General features: G+C 29.7%; 3 protein-coding genes across 3 annotated transcripts; 2 read left to right on the top strand and 1 right to left on the bottom strand.

Moving 5' to 3' along the window:
- Positions 1 to 2,317: 2,317 nt before the first annotated feature.
- LOC112685671 lies at positions 2,318 to 3,604 on the top strand. The gene has a single exon (XM_025557608.1). It carries the CDS (start codon positions 2,318 to 2,320, stop codon positions 3,602 to 3,604), a length of 1,287 nt encoding a protein of 428 aa, XP_025413393.1.
- Positions 3,605 to 7,100: 3,496 nt separating this feature from the next.
- On the bottom strand, positions 7,101 to 7,400 carry LOC112685670 (protein FAM200A-like). Its single transcript, XM_025557607.1, has one exon. It carries the CDS (start codon positions 7,398 to 7,400, stop codon positions 7,101 to 7,103), a length of 300 nt encoding a protein of 99 aa, XP_025413392.1.
- Positions 7,401 to 9,624: 2,224 nt separating this feature from the next.
- LOC112685669 (protein ALP1-like) lies at positions 9,625 to 10,515 on the top strand. The gene has a single exon (XM_025557606.1). The coding sequence runs from the start codon at positions 9,637 to 9,639 to the stop codon at positions 10,513 to 10,515; it is 879 nt and encodes a 292-aa protein (XP_025413391.1). The 5' UTR covers positions 9,625 to 9,636.
- The last annotated feature ends 8,155 nt before the right edge of the window (positions 10,516 to 18,670 follow it).

Here is an 18,670-nt window from a genome sequence, read left to right as displayed (position 1 = left end):
TGTTATTGATGTGTTTATATTTCTTCCTTTGCAGTATATAGTACTATCGTCGGTAAACATAATGGTTTTGAGTGGTGAAGGTATAATACTTGGAAGTTCGTTAATAGCTATTATAAAGAGGGTGACACTTAAACTTGATCCTTGAGGTATGCCGATTTGGAAATTATGGTTACGGGAATGGGTTTCGTTTAATTTTACCGAGAAGGATCGTTTTCATAGAAAATTTGAGATATAGGCGAGTGTACTCGTATTGCCATTAATTTTATTTTTTTGAAGTATATCTAGTATTCGATGGCGCCAAACCATATCGTATGCTTTTTCAACGTCAAGTGAAGTTAATAGTACGTGTTGTTTGATGTTGAAGGCTGAGTATATGTCTTCTGTCATTAGAGTTAAAGCATCTATGGCGGACTTATTCCTTTGGAAACCAAATTGTTGGTTGCTGATAAAATTTGTTTGTTTTAAAGTCCAATAAAATCTTTTGCTAACAATTTTTTCCAGCAATTTGCTTGGGGTGCATATTAAAGATATTGGTCGGTAAGATGTAACTTCATGTCGATCTTTGTTAGGTTTAAGTATTGGTATAATAATGGCCATTTTCCACGAATTAGGGAAAGTCCTCTTCTCCTATATTAAGTTGAAGATTTTTAGTAGTATAGAGATGGCGCTGATCGGGAGTTGTTTAATAAATAAATACGGTATTTCATCATGGCCTGTGCTGTTTCTTGAATTGCATTTAAAAAGTGCATCATAGAGTTCCTGTACATTGATTGGTATGTTTATTGAATGGTTTTCATCCTTTGAAAATGTAATTGGATTATATGTTTTATTTTTTGAAGTTGAGTTTCTAAATTCAGGGGAATAATTTTCATCACTGCTGTTTTTTTCAAAGATTTCAACAAGAGCTTCAGCTTTTTTTAGGGAGAAGCAAGGATGGCACAATGTCAATTGACCAGTCAATTGACCGGTCAGAATGTAGTCAATTGACCACAAAGATTTTGACCGGTCAAAATCTAGTCAAAATAAAAAAAAAACTTCCATGGTTATAGTAAACATCGTTTTTAGACAAATCTGCTGTCCAATATTGTAATTTTGTACTAATAAACGTTATGTTGGTCACGCTGATATTTCTGTAATAAGTTATCAAAATTATCGTCCATGGTGTTATCATATTATAATTATTTTATTATCCCTCAAGATTTTGATATTTGTTAACGTGAAACGTCAGTTAACGATTCAAATCTAAATTTTTCTCATAACAAGCTGTCTTACTTTATTAGTATTACAGTACACAAATAAAGTATTACTTACTTTATTATTAAAGTATTAAGTAACATATAAAAATATAAAATGTCTGCTAAAAAATCTACAAAACCTCAACATTTTGTTTGGAATTTTTTTAATAAAGTGGAAGTAGAAAAAACATTAAAAGGTAAGTGTACATTTATTTTATTTTTTCTATTTATATTAACTATTAAGTACTACTGGTATTTTTTTAACTAGGAATTTGTCGCTATTGTGCTGCAGAGTATGTTACGCATGTCGACCGACAAGTTAAACACATTTTAAGTGGTTGCAAGAAAGCTCCACAATATGTTAAAAACCAACTTATTATAAACATGAAAGCTACAGAGGAATATAATAAAATGAAAAAAAAACTTCCCAGTTACAAAGAAGTCAGTGTAACAAAAGCTATAGATGATGATTTGTTGTCTAGTTTAGTAGAAAATGATACTTTAGGTATGTTTATTTTATTTGCAGATTATGAAGGTGAGTTTCTAATTTCTTATAGCTACAACCCATAACATTTTCTCAATTTTTTTTTAATGTTCTTCTTTTTGGTTTCATTGTTTTATTAGTAACTTTTTTATTTTTTTTATGTTTTGTTTTTTAGATGATGTTTCTATGCAAGTAAATAAAAGTAAGAAAACAAATAACAATAACTCAAGTAGTTTAATTGAAAAAGAATTGTACGAAGAACACAAATTAAATAAAATGAAACAAAGTTCGGTATCAACTTATATCGACCGTATGAATCAGAATGAACAAACCAATTTAACTTATTTATTTGCAAAGGCAGTTTATGCCAGTAATATTCCATTTCAAATTGTTGATAGTCCTTATTTAAAAAGTTTTTTTTGATGCATTAAGGCCCACATTTAAATTACCTAGTCGTAAGCAGTTGGCTGGAAAACTTTTGGATAATACTTGTACTTAAACCAGTAATCATATATCACCATGCATTAAAAACGCAAAATGTATTGCAATAGTTTCTGATGGGTGGAGCAATCAAAGAAATTAAGGTATCATAAACAATATGGTTACTACACCTCAACCTTTGTTCTACAAATTTGTAGCATGTGAAGAAAATAGACACACCAGTGACTATATTGCAATTGAACTTTGTACTGTCATTGAAGAAATTGGACCAGAAAAAGTTTATGGAATAACTACTGATAACGCAGCAAATATGAGGGCTGCATGGACAATTGTTAAGGACAAATATCCTCATATCAAACATACAGTTGTGCCTCTCATTCTATGCAATTTTTTGCCATGGATGTTGAAAAACAAAAAAAAATATGCTACTCATTTAATACAAGTTAAGAAAATAGTACAGTTTTTTAAAAACCATCATGTCGCTGCTCATATTTTTAGTAAGTATCGCGAACAGTATGGGATTACTTCAACTCTATCAACATCTGTAGCTACACGTTGGGCTTCTAGTATTAAATCAATTCAGCAGCTACAGATAAATAAAAAAGCTCTTAAATCAAGTGTTGTTGATGAAGAAATTGCCTCTTCTATACCATCAAATCAACAAAATTTGTTTAAGCAAATAGTAAAATGGATTCTGGATGAAGAAGTATTTTGGTTAAAAAATCAACATTTTATAAATTTGTTTTCACCAGTCTCCAATTCAATTACCAAAATGGAGTCTGATTCTTGTGAATTTTCAGAAGTTTATGATGAGTTTATGAAAGTAAAAAAACATGTTGAGGAAAATAATTCATCTTCTTTAAGTCTAAGTCAAAATGAAAAATCCATAGTCGAATTAATTGAGCACCGTATAAATAAGGTCATTACACCTACACATCATGCATGCTATTTACTTGATCCAAGACACCAAGGAGAGAATTTAAAATCTGAAAAAGAAGACAATGCTATTGATTTAATTAAGTTGATCTGGAAACATTTAAATAATGTAGACATGGAGCTTAATAGTGAACAAGAAAGTAGTATTATATCAGACATTATTAATTTCAAAGCTAGAAGTGGTCCTTTTCAAAGTCGTTCATCATGGACAGCAATTAACTCTATAAAAAATAACTCTATTACAGCAGCAAATTGGTGGAAAGGTAATTTTAAAAACAAAAGTGTTCTAGCTGTTGTTGCTGAAGTACTGCTAACATTACCAAGTTCTACAGCGTGTGCTGAACGTAATTGGTCTGTTTGGGGAAATATCCATTCAAAAAACCGTAATAAACTTAAAACATCTACAACTGGAAAATTAGCATCTGTTTACCATAACCTTAGATTGCTGAAAAATATGGAAATAGATACAGAGGACCATAGATACAATGTGCAAATTGATAGTAATTAAGTTTTTTTAACTTAATGTAATTATGTAGATTGTAGATGACCATGACTTACTTGTTTTTAAATTTAAAGTTTATATATATGTATTTTATACTGTTATTAATTAGTAATTCCTATTGAAAGATGAAATTTATGTTTATTTATTCAAAGATGTTAATATTTTTTTTTTTGTTTATTAACTTACTACTATATTTATTATTTATGTGATTTTTAAAATATGGTTGTTATTTAAATTTGTTTATTTTTACTAATTACTATTGAAAAATGTAACTTATTTTTCTTCAACTAAGTTGTTATTTTATTTTAAGTTTATGCATTATTAATAAAAACTAAAAAGTAAAGACTGATATTTATTATTTCATTTATTTGTTAACAAAATTGTATGTATTCATTATTAAATAGGTGTAAAAATGTTTTTTGTTACTATTTCATGGTCTTAACATTTAATAAATTTTTTCCATTTAAATACAACATTTGAATTAAGGACAGGAAAAAAAAAGATTTTGACCGATTTTGACAATTTTGACGAGTCAAAATCTGGTCAATTGTCATTAAAAGATTTTGACCGGTCAAAAACCCATCCCTAGGGAGAAGTAATATGTTTTGTCTCCTTTTGTTAGTGTTTGGGGGGTATCATTGAATTGTATGCCTTCTATTAATCGTATTTTTTCCATGCTTCTTTAATTGGTGTTTTGGGGGTTAGATCATTTATAAGTTTTTTCCAAGATTCAGTTTTTTGATGTTTTATAATTCTTCTTGATAAGGATTTGGCTTTTTTTTTAATTTATGTGGTCAGGGATTGTTTTGGTTTTTTTATATCTGTTGACTGTTTTTTTATAATTTTTTATAGCATTATTACATTCTTTGGACCACCAAGGGATGGAAGATTTTTTGGGGTGTATTATTGTTTTCCAATGGATTTATGGGCTGCTTCAGTTATGATTGAAGTGAATTGTTCTACAATTATATCAATGTCATCTGTATTTAATTCGTTCTTAAGGATTTGGTTTTCTGACATAGTTTTGTCTATTATGTCTGAATAGAGCGTTCAGTTTGAATTTCTTAGGTTCCATTTATTTGTGTTGTAGGGGGTCTGAGGGCTGTTTCTATGATGTACGTTAATTAATATAGGCCAATGATCGCTATTAAAATAGTCGTTCTTGACTTCCCATGGGAGGTATGGAGAGATTATTAATTAATTAACTAATTATTGGTCAAGAACAAATCTATCATGTAACGAATTAATAGGTACTCCTACTTACGAACTATGTTTAAGTTTACGCACATCAGTTATTGAAATTTTAGAGCAAGCCCAAAGAAAAAGGGACCTATTTTTATTCTCACTAGGACATAATACAGACATTAGTTCAAAAAGAAAACGTAGAAATATTAATTTTTCTTTAATAGGGAAAATCGCGCGAACTATTTACGGATTATGTAACGTTAATTGTATTCAAAAATTTAATTCCGGTATACAACATTTTTTTAAAAATAGAAAAACTCAAGAAAAACGCAATAACGAACAATTGAAAACTATCGAACTTAAAACAGAAAAAGAATATATAATTAAAGATACGTATGAGGAACGTAATAATAAAACTTTAGGAACCATCGAACAAGAGCAATATAATTTTCTTTTTAAATTCTATACATCCATGAGTCTAATCATTACTCAATATTTAAACGAAATAGATACCTTATTTACTATTTTAGAAAATGCAAAAGTAGGTCAACTTCACCCTTACTTGATAGGACCACAAGAATTACTTGACCAATTTCAAGACATTAGATTATCTTTACCAGAAGATAGGGACCTACCTTATATCCCTACCTTGGACACGGTATATGACATTTTGAAACTATCAGATATTGTAGTATATTATTCAAATGATAACTTGGTATTTGTAATAACAATACATTTAGTACATAAGGATAATTTTATATTATATAATTTAATACCTAAACCTATATGTAAAAAAAATATGAATTGTATGTATGTCAAACCTAGTTATAATTTTATAGCCATAAGCAAAACTAAAGAACGTTATACTACTTATAATAATTCCCATTATGCTAAATGTAAGTATGCTAGAGATTTCCTTTTGTGTCCAGAAATCCAAACATTACATCCTAGAAACCTACGTCCTATTTGTGAAGTCCAATTACTACAAGAACCAAGAGAAGTACCTAACAACTACGAAATACGACAATTTCAACTAAGAACTAGTATTTTTCATAAACTTAAATATCAGAATAAGTGGTTATATGCTACCACTAGTAAAAATATAATTATCAACTGCGAAGATGATAAAGAATCAAGTACACATATTTTAGAAGGAGTTGGTATAATAACTCTTAACGAAATATGAAAGGATACGCTAACAGAGATTTACTAATACCTGGAAAAATCGAAGATCACAATGGATACGAAAATTTCGTACCAAGATCAAATATTAAGGAACAATTTAAAGACACTTCATCACTAAAAATAATTTAACTATACATAATTATTTATTATATTCTACGAACATAATAATAATTTGAATCATGATTATTGTTATTTCGCACCATTTTAATTCACAAAAAGAAGAACGAAAATCTTACAACGAACAAACTCAAGAAGAAGGGTTCAACAAGAAGAAATGGAATCTATAAGATTGGAAGACATAACAGCTACTACTACCACAACTTCAAAAGAAACCGCACCACAGGTACCTACTGCCATGGTTTACCCGACTTTGAGATTATATTAGTGAAAAGAAACCATAGGGTTTCTTTCTTACAGGGGAGGCATGTAGTAAACCACCGGGTAGCTAACATCCGCTAACATTATATCATGTATTGATACTAATGTGGCAAAACCAAAACGGAAACCAATATCAATACTTACTCGTATTGATATGTAGTTCCCACGGAACAGAGCCTATTTTCAATATCACAGAAACAAGCTTCCTTGTTCATATCCGACAGAATCCCCATCGACCTTACTCTTATCCTAAATGGCTGCCTATAAATACGGTATCCATTTACCCATAAATTTAGAATAGTAGAATGAATTAAACTAGTGTTAACTAATTACTCCGCTTACTGCACCGACGCTCATCTGGTCGTGAAGCCCGCGCGCTTTACATCGCCGCCAGCTCTGAGAGTCAATCTTTATTATTCTCGGGCAGAGCTTAATTACTCTGTCCTCACACTTTCAATTATAAATTACTATTTTATTTGTATTAACCACATATTATATATATTTTATTTTATTCATTATTATACATATCTGTATAACTTTAAACCATCATGTTTTGTCATTTAAACACCTTCCAACGACTCTACATCACAGACGTGAACCGTTCAAATATTTATTCATCAACGGTGTATTGCGCCGTCCTCTTGCAGAACGGCCCACTACAATAGCAAAATACAATTAAATTATTTATTTAGAATTTAGATTTTAGATTATATTGAGAAGTAACATTATATATTTTGATTAGATTAAATTTATATTAATGGGATGATTGCGCTTGAATATGACTGCATATGTTATCAATATCTGAAGTAAGGTTTGTTAATAAAAGTCTTAGTGTCGGCGTCACATTCAATCTATTTTGATATTTAGTCTTGGTTGCAGTGACTGCTGAGAATCCACTTTCACATAAGTATGTTGAAGGAAAAGGAAGTAGGACTCCTAACGCCTTTTCACTTAATACCTCATATTCGCTGTGAACTTCTATCCAAAATTTATCTAAAGATGAATTGTTTTTTAAGTTTTTCAACGTGATGTTCGAGGAACGATCTGCCAACATATCCTCTTCATTCGTAGAGTATTTGTTGAGCTATTGTCACTGAATGGATTCAAAATCTATAAGAAACCATCTCTTGGGTCTTGATTTGAAGGGAAATACTCTTCAAATTTAAGAGACAACATATTCAAATGATTAACAATAATCAGTTTAAGTTGAGTAATACTGTAATCTTCATTATTCTCGTTCACCCCACTCATGAACTCCATTAAGGTGCTGAACATTTCAAAACAGTTTTTTTCAATTCTTGTGATCCACAGCTTAAATTTTTTTTTTTTGTTGCCCTTCTATTTTACTGTAACTGTGAAACATGGTTTTCTGTGTTCCTTGAAGAAACAGGTTTAGCTCATTCAAAAGTTGAAATATGTCTGCAAGATAACATAATTTCATGTTCCAATCTATGTCTTTGAAGTACTGAACCAGGTCACAATTTTTGCTTGATAAAAGTATTATTATTTCTTCTCTAAGTTCACACAGTCTTTTTAATATCCGACCTCTCGAAAGCCAGCGAACTTCCGCATGCAATAATAGCGTTTTATGTGTGGATTCCATTTCATCACACAACATTGCAAACAGTCGTGAATTAAGAGAGCTGGACTTAATAAAATTTACTGTTTTGACAGCTGTTGTTAGTACTTGATTAAACTCGGCACTCATTCTTCTACTTGCTAACATTTCTCGGTGTATCAAACAATGTGTGCTTTGAATATTTGGAGCTACTTGTTCCATTTTTGCGACTAGTCCTGCATGCCTACCAGTCATATTAGCCGCGCCATCAGTACAAATTGAGATACAGTCTGACATCTTTAAATCTGTACTTAAGAAACAATCAGACAATGCAGAAAAAATTTCAGCGCCAGTTGTATGTTTCTTCAGTTCTAAGCAGTTCAAGAATTCTTTTTTGATTTCTTTTTCGTCCCAGTCCACATACCGAATATAAATAAGTATCAGTGCTTTATCAGTAATGTCAGTCGACTCATCTAATTGAAGAGCATAGAGTTTTGACCTTTTTATTTTTCTTATAAGTTGCTGATGAACATCATCGCTCATCATAGTTATGCGATTTGAAACTGTATCATTAGAAAGAGGTATTGTTTTTATTTTTTTAGCAGCTTTATCTCCAAAAAGTGTGAGGTTGGCATCGACCATACAAGGCATAATTAAGTCTTCTCCTATGGTAAAATTTTTTTTTGATTTTGCAATGCGAAGTGATATCAAAAATGACGCTTTAAGGGCTAACTCATTTTCAGTTCCCGTATTTCGAATTAGTGTCATCTGAGATTTCAATTCACTTTCTTTTCTTTTAGAAAAATCGATTGACTTACTCTTATACTGCTGGTGTTTTGTTTCCAAATGTCCAACTGTCAATAATGTAGAATAACTAGAGGAACATAAATTACTAGATGAATTTAATGAACCTTGATCCTCTAAAACACAACCGATAACATCCAAAACTTTCCTTTTGAATTGTCTTTTTTGTATGGGGTTCATTTGTTGTATATCCGGTAGTAAGCTCAACAAAAATTTTTGATCTGCACATTCTGGTGTGGTTGACATTTTTTTCTTTTTTTTTTCAAAGTATTCCATGAAACAATTATCAACATCACTTATTATACTATTTACTTTAATACTTTTTCCGCTATGTTCTATTTTATCGTGATCGTCTGCTATATCTCGATGACTGCTCAATAATTCAGATGATCCTGGTACTTAAACAGATTCTATTATTTCACCATTTGATTCCTCTTCGATATCTTCCATGTTAGTGTCCTTTTCCAATTCCGATGATATCGATATATTTCCTTGTTTTTTCTTGCCACTTTTAACAAATGGAATTATAAATTGCATGGCATCTTCTAAATAATATTTTTTTTTAAGACCACCCGATGATCTACTTGGTACTTTTTGTCGTAAATGATGTAGAAATACTGTTCTTATGTTTTTCCATCGTTCTTTACATGTTTGAACTAAAATCATTTAAAAAATAAATTGATAAGACCTTTACAATTTAAATACTTATACAATACATTAGGTCCGTGAAGTTGGACGCACAATGTGAATATTTGTGCTCCAAATTCTGTTACAATATTCTTAATTCATATTACAACTATTTATCATATTACTTTTTTTATTTATTTTAGATTTTTTATTTAAATTATATTTTAAAAAAAAAAATTGTTTATCAATAATATATTAAACTTTTTTTAGGTTTATGGCAACAGGCGAAAGTTATAGAGCTATGACATATCATTTTATGAGAGGACTTACAACAATTAGTACCATTATTTCAAACACAACTGAAAATATTTGGAATGTACTACAACCAAAGTATTTGGATTCGCCATTACAAGAAAAATGGTTACAAATTTCTGACAGATTTTTTGAGCTATGGAATATCCCGAATTGTGTGGGCACTATTGACGGTAAACATTTTCGAATAAAATGTTTACCGAACACAGGATCAACATATTTCAATTATAAAGGGTATATTTTTATTGTGCTCATGGCTTGTGTCGATGCCGATGGATTATTTACGACGATAGATGTTGGTGAAGTTGGAAGAAATAGTGATGGTGCTGTATTTCGAACTTCAAATCTTGGACGTGCTTTAAATTTAGACATATTACAATTACCTCCTCCTAGACCTTTACCTTCAAGTAATAATGAAAATAATTTTCCATTTTATTTTGTCGCCGATGAAGCTTTCCCTCTCACTAAATATTTAATGAGACCTTATCCAAAACGAAGTTTGGATAATAAAAAAAGGGTGTTTAATTATAGACTTTCTAGAGGCCGCAAAAGCGTCAAGTGTGCTTTTGGTATGTTGGTATCCAAGTTTCGTTTATTTGAAGGGCCAATTTGTTGCAAGGAAGAAACTATAAATAATATTATAAAAGCTGCCTGTGTCCTACATAATTATATTCGTATCAAACAAGGAATATTTTCTCATTCTAAAATATTTGACACACAACAAGAAAATCGACAAGTTCAGACTCAACAAAATCACGAGAGACAAGTAAGATCGTTATCAGAGGCACAACAAAACAGAGAAAAATTATGTGAATATTTTATGACACCCGCCGGTTCTATTCCATATCAATGGAATACTATAATTTAATTTAACTTAATTTAATATATATGTCTTATTTGTTATGTGATTATCATTACTTTTAATTTTACTTATTTAATAAATAATATGATAAATCTATTTAATATTGTATCTGTATGTACATTGTTTATACAAGATTAATTAGTAATTACGTTTTTGATTTTTTGACAACATTTTACTTACTAGAATTGTTCATTTTTTTTAAAATGTCGTTCCATGCTTTTTATTTTATGTCTTGTCGAGTGTAATTAGATGATGTTACATCATAAAGACATGGGTGACTTTCTATAAGTTGTACGAATGCCATATTTTCTTCTTGTTCATTTTCCATTTTAAATAAATTATTAACAAAATATGAAATTGATTATAAACCAGAGTAGGTAATAATCAAATAATTGAATTATTCACAAAATCGATAACAAAATCGAACTATTCACACTAGCAACTAGACAAAAGAGACTGACACGTCGAGTTGCTCAAAAATAGTTTTCAAACAGTTGCGTTGTTTTCCAGTCCTGTTGCGACCTGTGAGAACACGTCAATTTAATAATACATGTCGCGGTTGCGCTGCCGTCATCAGTTGCTTTTGGTGAGAACACGGTCATACAATATATGTGCACGTCTAACGGGTTTTCCCACTAGCTGCCTCTAGAATTCTAGCTTTTTTCTATTTTTAATATTTTGATAAAAACACAGCACAGCACTTTCGCGGAACCCTCAAGTGATCTTCACGGAACCCAGGTTAAGAAACACTGCATTAGATAGTATTAATTTTTTTGCTGGGTTAATTAGACGGCGAATATTGATAATTTGGTTATTGACGGTAATGTTTTGGTGGTTGGCTAGAAGATTATCGATTGTATTTTTGTTTGAGAGATATACACAGAAACGACCATTAGATACCCGGGAAGCATATGTAATGTCTTTCGGTGAAATTAATTTGGAAAGAGCGATAAGGTATAAAATTTATGGTATATTTTCGATAGTGTTGAATACTATGGCTAATTCTCTTTTTGGTAGTTGTTCGGAGGCTACTTTTGATGCGAAGCTTGGAGTATTTTTACTTTGTGTAAGTATGGATTGAGTGTTGGTTGACGGTTTATTATGATCGGCCATATTTTTTTTGTCGGGTGATTGAATAAGATTTGATTCAGACATAATACTTAGTTCACTTTTGTACGGATGTACGGTTATCGGGGTAATTATATTTTAATATATATCGTAATATGATAAAACATTATATTACCTGCGGTAGACGTCGGCGTAGAGTTGCGTAATGAATTTGCAGCGATTAGATAAGGGAACAACACTTGGAAGCACGTCTAATCGGTACGGTTGCACACGTAAAAGTAAGTAGTCATATTATAATTACAAATATATGATATTTTTCAGTGTTTTTGTCATTACATTATAATTATATTATTCAATGTGTCAAGTTCTGACAAAGAGTAACTTCTTCTTCTACTTATCCTTTAAAAAAAAAAAAAACGACGTTTGGTGCATGAAATAAACACGAAAAAAGAAACATTTGGCGAATACCATCGGCTTTGTATTGAACTCCAATCAAATGAAGATCGTTTTTTTCAATGTTTTCGCATGTCACGAGAATGTTTCGAGGAATTACATGATCTAGTAAAAGTAAATATTTCAAAATAAACTGCAGAAAACCAATCAGCTCAAGAAAAAGATTAGCTATTTGTTTGTGGTAAATATTAATACATTTATTATAAAATAGATAAAATAATAAAAACTAATTAATTAAACCTTATAAATTTATTAAACTACTTTAAGTTCAGCTTGTATTTGAGGGTGAAATTTTTTAAAAGTGTCCGTGTAACTTAAAAAACAAATGATCAGTACCGTCAAGTTGTATTATTTTTTTTTGTTTGCAAATAATCAATAACTTTTTCAACGTCATTAATTTCATGATGTGAATTCAGTTTTTTTCTGTTTGGGTAAAAGGGGTGGCATTTGTTTGGTACTTGGAGAAAAAATACTTTCTTGTATTTCTGAACTCTGGTGGTGTTTCTAGTCCAGAAGGTGATCCTATTGACATATCAGATATATTATTGTTTGGAGGACGAAATTTGAGAGTGTCATCCAAAAATTCCATTTGGCTACTCCATGGCCATTTATGGTATTTCTTAGCTTGCCCTGTTTCTCCTTTAACACTTTTTTTGAATCTCATATAAGAATCACGTAAATTTCCTATTTAGTTTTGGCCAATTCACTTGAAAAATATTAAAACAATACAAGGTTGCTTCATAATTCAAGGCTTGAAAAAAATTAGACTACATAGTTTGTGTAGTTGTATTGTTACGTCTTTTAACTTAGAAAGGTACAATATTGTGAATATATTATATGGTCTATTTTTATTTATATTTCATATGGTTTTCAAAAGTTTTAAAATATTATAAACAATTACAATAATTTATGATTATTGAAAAATAATGTTTAATGTATTTATCTAGTGTATTATATTAAATTATATGTAAATAATTTTATCGTTTTCTAAAAAAGTATTTTATGAATCTTAATTAATTTTTTAGATATTTGGCTACCGGTGACAGCCACCAAACTATTGCTTTTTCTTTTCGAGCGGGACGATCAACTGTTTCAAAAATTGTAAAAGAAGTCTGTCAAGAAATTTGGAACAGTCTACAGCTTACTTATTTACCTACACCTACTGAACAGATATGGAAAAAAGTTATGGTCGGATTTCCAGAAATTTGGGGATTGCCAGAAACTGCCTAGTAAGCATTGATGGAAAGCACATTAAATTAAAATGTCCTAGTAATAATGGATCAAGTTATTTTTGCTATAAATTTTTTTTTCCATCCTCCTCTTTGTGATAGTAGACCTGTATTACAAGTTTATGGCAGTTAATATTGGCAGCTATGGGCTTCATAGCAACAGCGCTATTTTTGAAAATTCTTCTTTCTTTCACCAGTACATTAATGGAAAAACTATTCTACCTTCGAAGCCACTACCAGGTACCGATAATCCAGTTCCCCATGTATTCATTGGTGACGAAAGTTTTGCTCTCCAAACTTATTTAATAAAACCTTACCCTAAACCACAATAATAAGTGATATAAAAAAGAAAAAGTTCAATATACGACTAAGCAGAGCACATCGTGTGGATGAAAATGCATTTGATATCTTAGCTATGAAGTGATGAGTATTCCTAAGATCAATAGAAACGGATGTTAAAACTACAGAATACATTGTGAAAGCTGCATGCTGCCTACATAACTACATTATGATCAAAAATAATAATGAAATTGAATGTGAGGAGCAAACTGAAACTATTCGAGCTTTATCGGACATGAGGTCGACTAATCGAAGGTCAAATAAGGCTGCATTTGAAATTTGAGAACAGTTTGCGAGTTATTTTAATAAATGAAATGCAAACTATGCTTTTAAATATTATAACTATAATATATTATTATTTAGTATTTTAGTATAGTGTTCTATATTTGTTTCTTTATCGGACATACACTGTTGTTCGGTAATATTATGTTAGATAAACTATTAATAAATTTGTCTTAAGAATATGTATACTGTTTTTATCATTAGCATGTAATAAAAGTAAATACCAAAATATCTTGTTTTTCAAAGCAAATAAAAATAAAAATATTTTAATATAATTGGAAGTACCTAATTGAACTTGGCAATATATAATACCTACTACCTAGTATATATCCTATACGAACATACTACAAAATTGATTAATTTATTTTGTGTACGTATTACTACAAGTAGATGAAAATACAATAAATAATTAGTGAATACCTATTACTTACAAATTACCATAAATACATCGAATATAAAATATAGAGGTATATTCTATTATATTTTACTTAGTTAACAAAAACTACATTTACTAGTTATTCCCAGTTCTTCCGATATCTTATTCCATGCTTCGGCTTTTTTACAATATTTTTGTAATACAAATGAGATGTATCAAATAAGAACACATATTTTTTGACTTCTTCGATTAGCATCTAGTTACCAACCAAGAAATAAACATAATTCTACGCTCAGCATCACCTTTCCGTAAATGTTGAACTAAATCAGGCCTATATGGATGAAATTTATGTTTTTTTAAAATTTTATGAACGGTATTATAAGAAATGCCTATTTCAAAGCCGACATGACGCGTACTAACTCTGGGATTTGCTCTTACGTACGCCAGCACTCGAAGCTCAATATCTTCCCTCAATGCATTAACTTGTATAGGTTGTTGGTTGGCTATAACTCTAGTGTTAGAAAAAGAACCAGTATTTCTTAAATTCCTTTCTAACTTATGGAAATAACTGTATAATGGGTGTTGCCTATCTGAATTTAGAAAAACGAAAAATTGTTTTATTATTTTGACCAACACGAAAAATTATTAAAAGTACTAATAAATAATAAATACATACTTGGGTAACGTTCAGCATAAGCACGTGCAGCCAGACGTGAATTTTTTTCACATTCCCAGTAAACAAAAAGCATATCAACTTTTTCTAAATTATTCATATTTTGTTTAAGTAACAAGCTATTTCAATTATGAAATTATTTATTGTAATTTCACTATCGTTTAATAAACACGCGTGAATTCGTAAAATATGACTGTAAAGCAAATACGAAACAATAGTAGTTGCACTGGCCTATTTGAAATAAAAACAGTCATTTGATCGTTTTTAAATTACCTAATATTCAGATAAGAACAGATATAAAATGATTTAGAAAACCCGTACCTATCACTTAATGGTTATTTAAAATATCCAATAATAGAAATAAAATTGACATGTTTAAATTGTAATGGAGAGAAGTTTGAACAATTCATAAGATAACGAATAAATGTAATTTTGCAATAATAAAAATAAAATAAATTAATATTGTTTTTTTTTTTAATCGCCTGAGATAAACTTAAAAAAAATAGTTGCTTTAGGGAAAGAGGATGTTTTCCAAAAGTAGGTACTAAAAATATCACTAGAAGATATCATGCGGTGCTAAAAGGATTAACTTAAAATTGATGAATAATTCAAAAAAGTCAAAAAATAATATCAATCACTGAAATACCCATAACTCAGCTATTTTTTAACGTAGGAAGTTGGTTTTACCACTAAAATTCATGAAAAAATAAGAGTAAAAATAACTAACCAAAAAATAGTGGGGTTGCCATTTAAAAAAAAAAAGTTGTTATGCGCATGCGCGAAATGAAATGGCATAAAAATTGTTTAATTACTTGATTAAGTTATAACAAACTTTGTTAAGCACCACAAACAAACAGAATTTAAATATCTTTAATATTTGTTAAGTTATAGAGTGTTTCCAACAACCGATTACACACTATATACATATCATTCATATCATTTTTATGACTTTCGTCAGATAATATAGTAACATATCATACTATGGGTCGGGAATTTTAGATTTTATTTCTATCACATCGCTTGTATAATAATCACCGTCTACCGATATCATTTTTATCATCACATTCGTCAGATAACATAATATAATACATATTATTTAGGCCGGACATTTTTTTCATTATATTAAACACTCTAGTTTACGAGGTACGCCAAGAATCATGGATGAAGTTATATTAAGTGAGAGAAATAAAACTATATTTTTAATTGACGGATACAAATTTCGTTTTCATAAGCATTTATCGAAAAACTACCAACGACTTGTTGCAAAAATAACTGTAAGTCATTTTTTAAATTAAATGAATTTAATACTATAGTTGAGAAATCTATATGTCATAACCATGAAAAACAGAGCGAATCTTTGATAAATAGACAGAAAATTAGCAATAGACTAAAACGCAAAGCATTAGATGATCCCGTTGAGAGACCATCAAAAATTATTCATAGAGATCTCAGATTTATTATCTCAGTTTTATTCAGCCCATCCCAACATTTACCAATTTATAAACATTTTGTTGAATATACAATGCGAAAAGTATATAAAAATTAGAAGTGTTCATATAATTAATTCAAGAAATTGTGTAAAAAAAAAGAAAAAGAAATCAGCCATCAAATGCAGCTGTTTCAATCGAACACAATAAGTAGATTTGAATATATACAGTGCTTATCCCATAAATTCTTACCAATATAAAAATGTTATTTTATCATTATCTTCATTTATTTAATTATACACAAATTATTCATATTATATTATACCCCTACATTATTATATATTTATATTATAAAATATTAAAAAAAAAACATTTTTAACCATACCTGTAGAATTTTTTGTTACAGACAGTCCTAAGTCTGTAAAAATGGGAAGGAAAATGTTTTTTTTTTTTAATTTTACGGAACTCAGTTAGTATTAAAACATGGACTCAATTGGTTTATACCCTAAAACAACCCGGGACTCAATTCGTCATAAAAGGTTATACTGGGACTCAGTTCGTAAGCAGCCACCATCAGAAGACAAGAGAAAATAGGTGTATTTGCCACGACGGCACGAACACAATAAATATAATGATTTTACATAACAAAAAAATACAAAAATAACGTTACATAACGAGCAATAATAATTTGTAATTAATTGGAATAATTCACACACGAATACGGGAAACAAAGGAAGTGCAGAACAGATACGATACTTGCGCCGCCGCGCCATTCATTTTATCGCATTATTGTCTTAACAATCAACACCATATAATATAGTTACATATTATAAGTACTGTATCTCCAATACCACTGAAGCAATTGGCGGATATTTTGGTAGAAAAATGGGATAAAATTTCGTTTGAAACTATTCAGGTCCTTTACGAATCTATTTCGCGAATGATTAAAGCTGTTTTAAAATCAAACGTTGGCCCAACACCTTATTTAGAAATCAATATGTAAATATAAATAAATTGCGTATATGTCAGGTATTCATATTATTTTTTCCAACCCCTTTATGTTAAGTATCTTATGATACCTATCTTAGGGTAAATTCAACAAATATAATTCTACAATATTTAATACCGAAGTTGAACGAATGAAAAAAGCATTATGGAAAAAATATTGTCAATAGCTTATTACAAATAAGATAATTTAAAATACATGTTCGTAAATTCCTGTTCTAGCAAGTTCCACCCCTGTATTCTTTAGATGGATAAAAAACAAAGCCAAGAAACTCAGAACGAGAGTTCCGGTAATAAGCTCTACGAAAAAAATCAAGAAAATTTTCAATAGTATCATCGGAAAAGTAGTGCATAGAAAAAAAAGGTGGTTTTTCCATATGGACAATAAAATTATGGTTACGTTGTACCATGTAATTAACGTTTGAAAAACCATTTCCATGAATATTTAATAACTGCGAAACATAAACTAATTTTGGCCGTGATAAATTATTCACATTGCAATGTTTACGATTAATTGTGTTACATATGGCGAATACGAGTATCACGTTGTGTTTGATGAATCCGATTTTATTTCTAATATTTGCTCGTCTGATACGCCGTTTGACGTTAACTAGTCATTCTAGTTCTATTAGACGTATAAATGTTTTTTTTTAATATAGAAAAACAAATGTGAAACTATTTAAGATTTCATAGGCATTTGATTTTTCAGATCGAAAAAATAATATTCTTCAAAGAATGTAACATACCAGGACAAAAAAAATCTTACCTACATGCGCTTCACGTTCCGATTAAATACATGAAAGTACTGATATTGTATATCCATTGCGCCGTGTTATATTACCTATGTGTTCAGCGAATGTAGTCTCTGTTTAAAGAAAGTATGATCCATCGCCGTTCTTATATGAAATCACGTCGTGTTTAAGTACAGAATATTTTAAAAGGCTCAAGAAAAGAAAAAAAAATACTTTGCAGATAACGAACTATATTCAATAAACATCGGACTGCGTTTAAATATCGTATTTATAGAACGTTTCGAAATGAAATTATTTTACTTCCGTCAATCTCAAAATATGTAACACACTTTTAAAAAATGTTTGATTAACTATATTAAAGGAAAAAAGAATGAAATATTAGAATAAGATACATGCTTTTTTTTTTTTTTTTATCAAATTAACATATAATATATTTGTTGTGGTAATAGTAAGAATACCGGAAAAATCTAGGATACACAAAAAAGTTCGGACAAACACCCGAATGATTTTTGTAACGGACTTCTGCAAACAAATTTTAATAAATCATAGGATAAACA

Source organism: Sipha flava, unplaced genomic scaffold, assembly GCF_003268045.1.
Source record: "Sipha flava isolate LNK unplaced genomic scaffold, YSA_version1 286_pilon_pilon, whole genome shotgun sequence".
Classification (NCBI taxonomy): Eukaryota; Metazoa; Arthropoda; class Insecta; order Hemiptera; family Aphididae; genus Sipha; species Sipha flava.
The sequence above is the reverse complement of the archived record's forward strand: the minus strand, read 5'-3'. Positions and strand labels throughout refer to the sequence as shown.

What these genes read in the sequence shown, in the direction of transcription:
- LOC112685669 (XM_025557606.1), top strand. Translation starts at nt 9,637, where the DNA reads ATGACATATCATTTTATGAGAGGACTTACAACAATTAGTACCATTATT.
- LOC112685671 (XM_025557608.1), top strand. Translation starts at nt 2,318, where the DNA reads ATGGTTACTACACCTCAACCTTTGTTCTACAAATTTGTAGCATGTGAA.
- LOC112685670 (XM_025557607.1), bottom strand. Translation starts at nt 7,400, where the DNA reads ATGTTGGCAGATCGTTCCTCGAACATCACGTTGAAAAACTTAAAAAAC.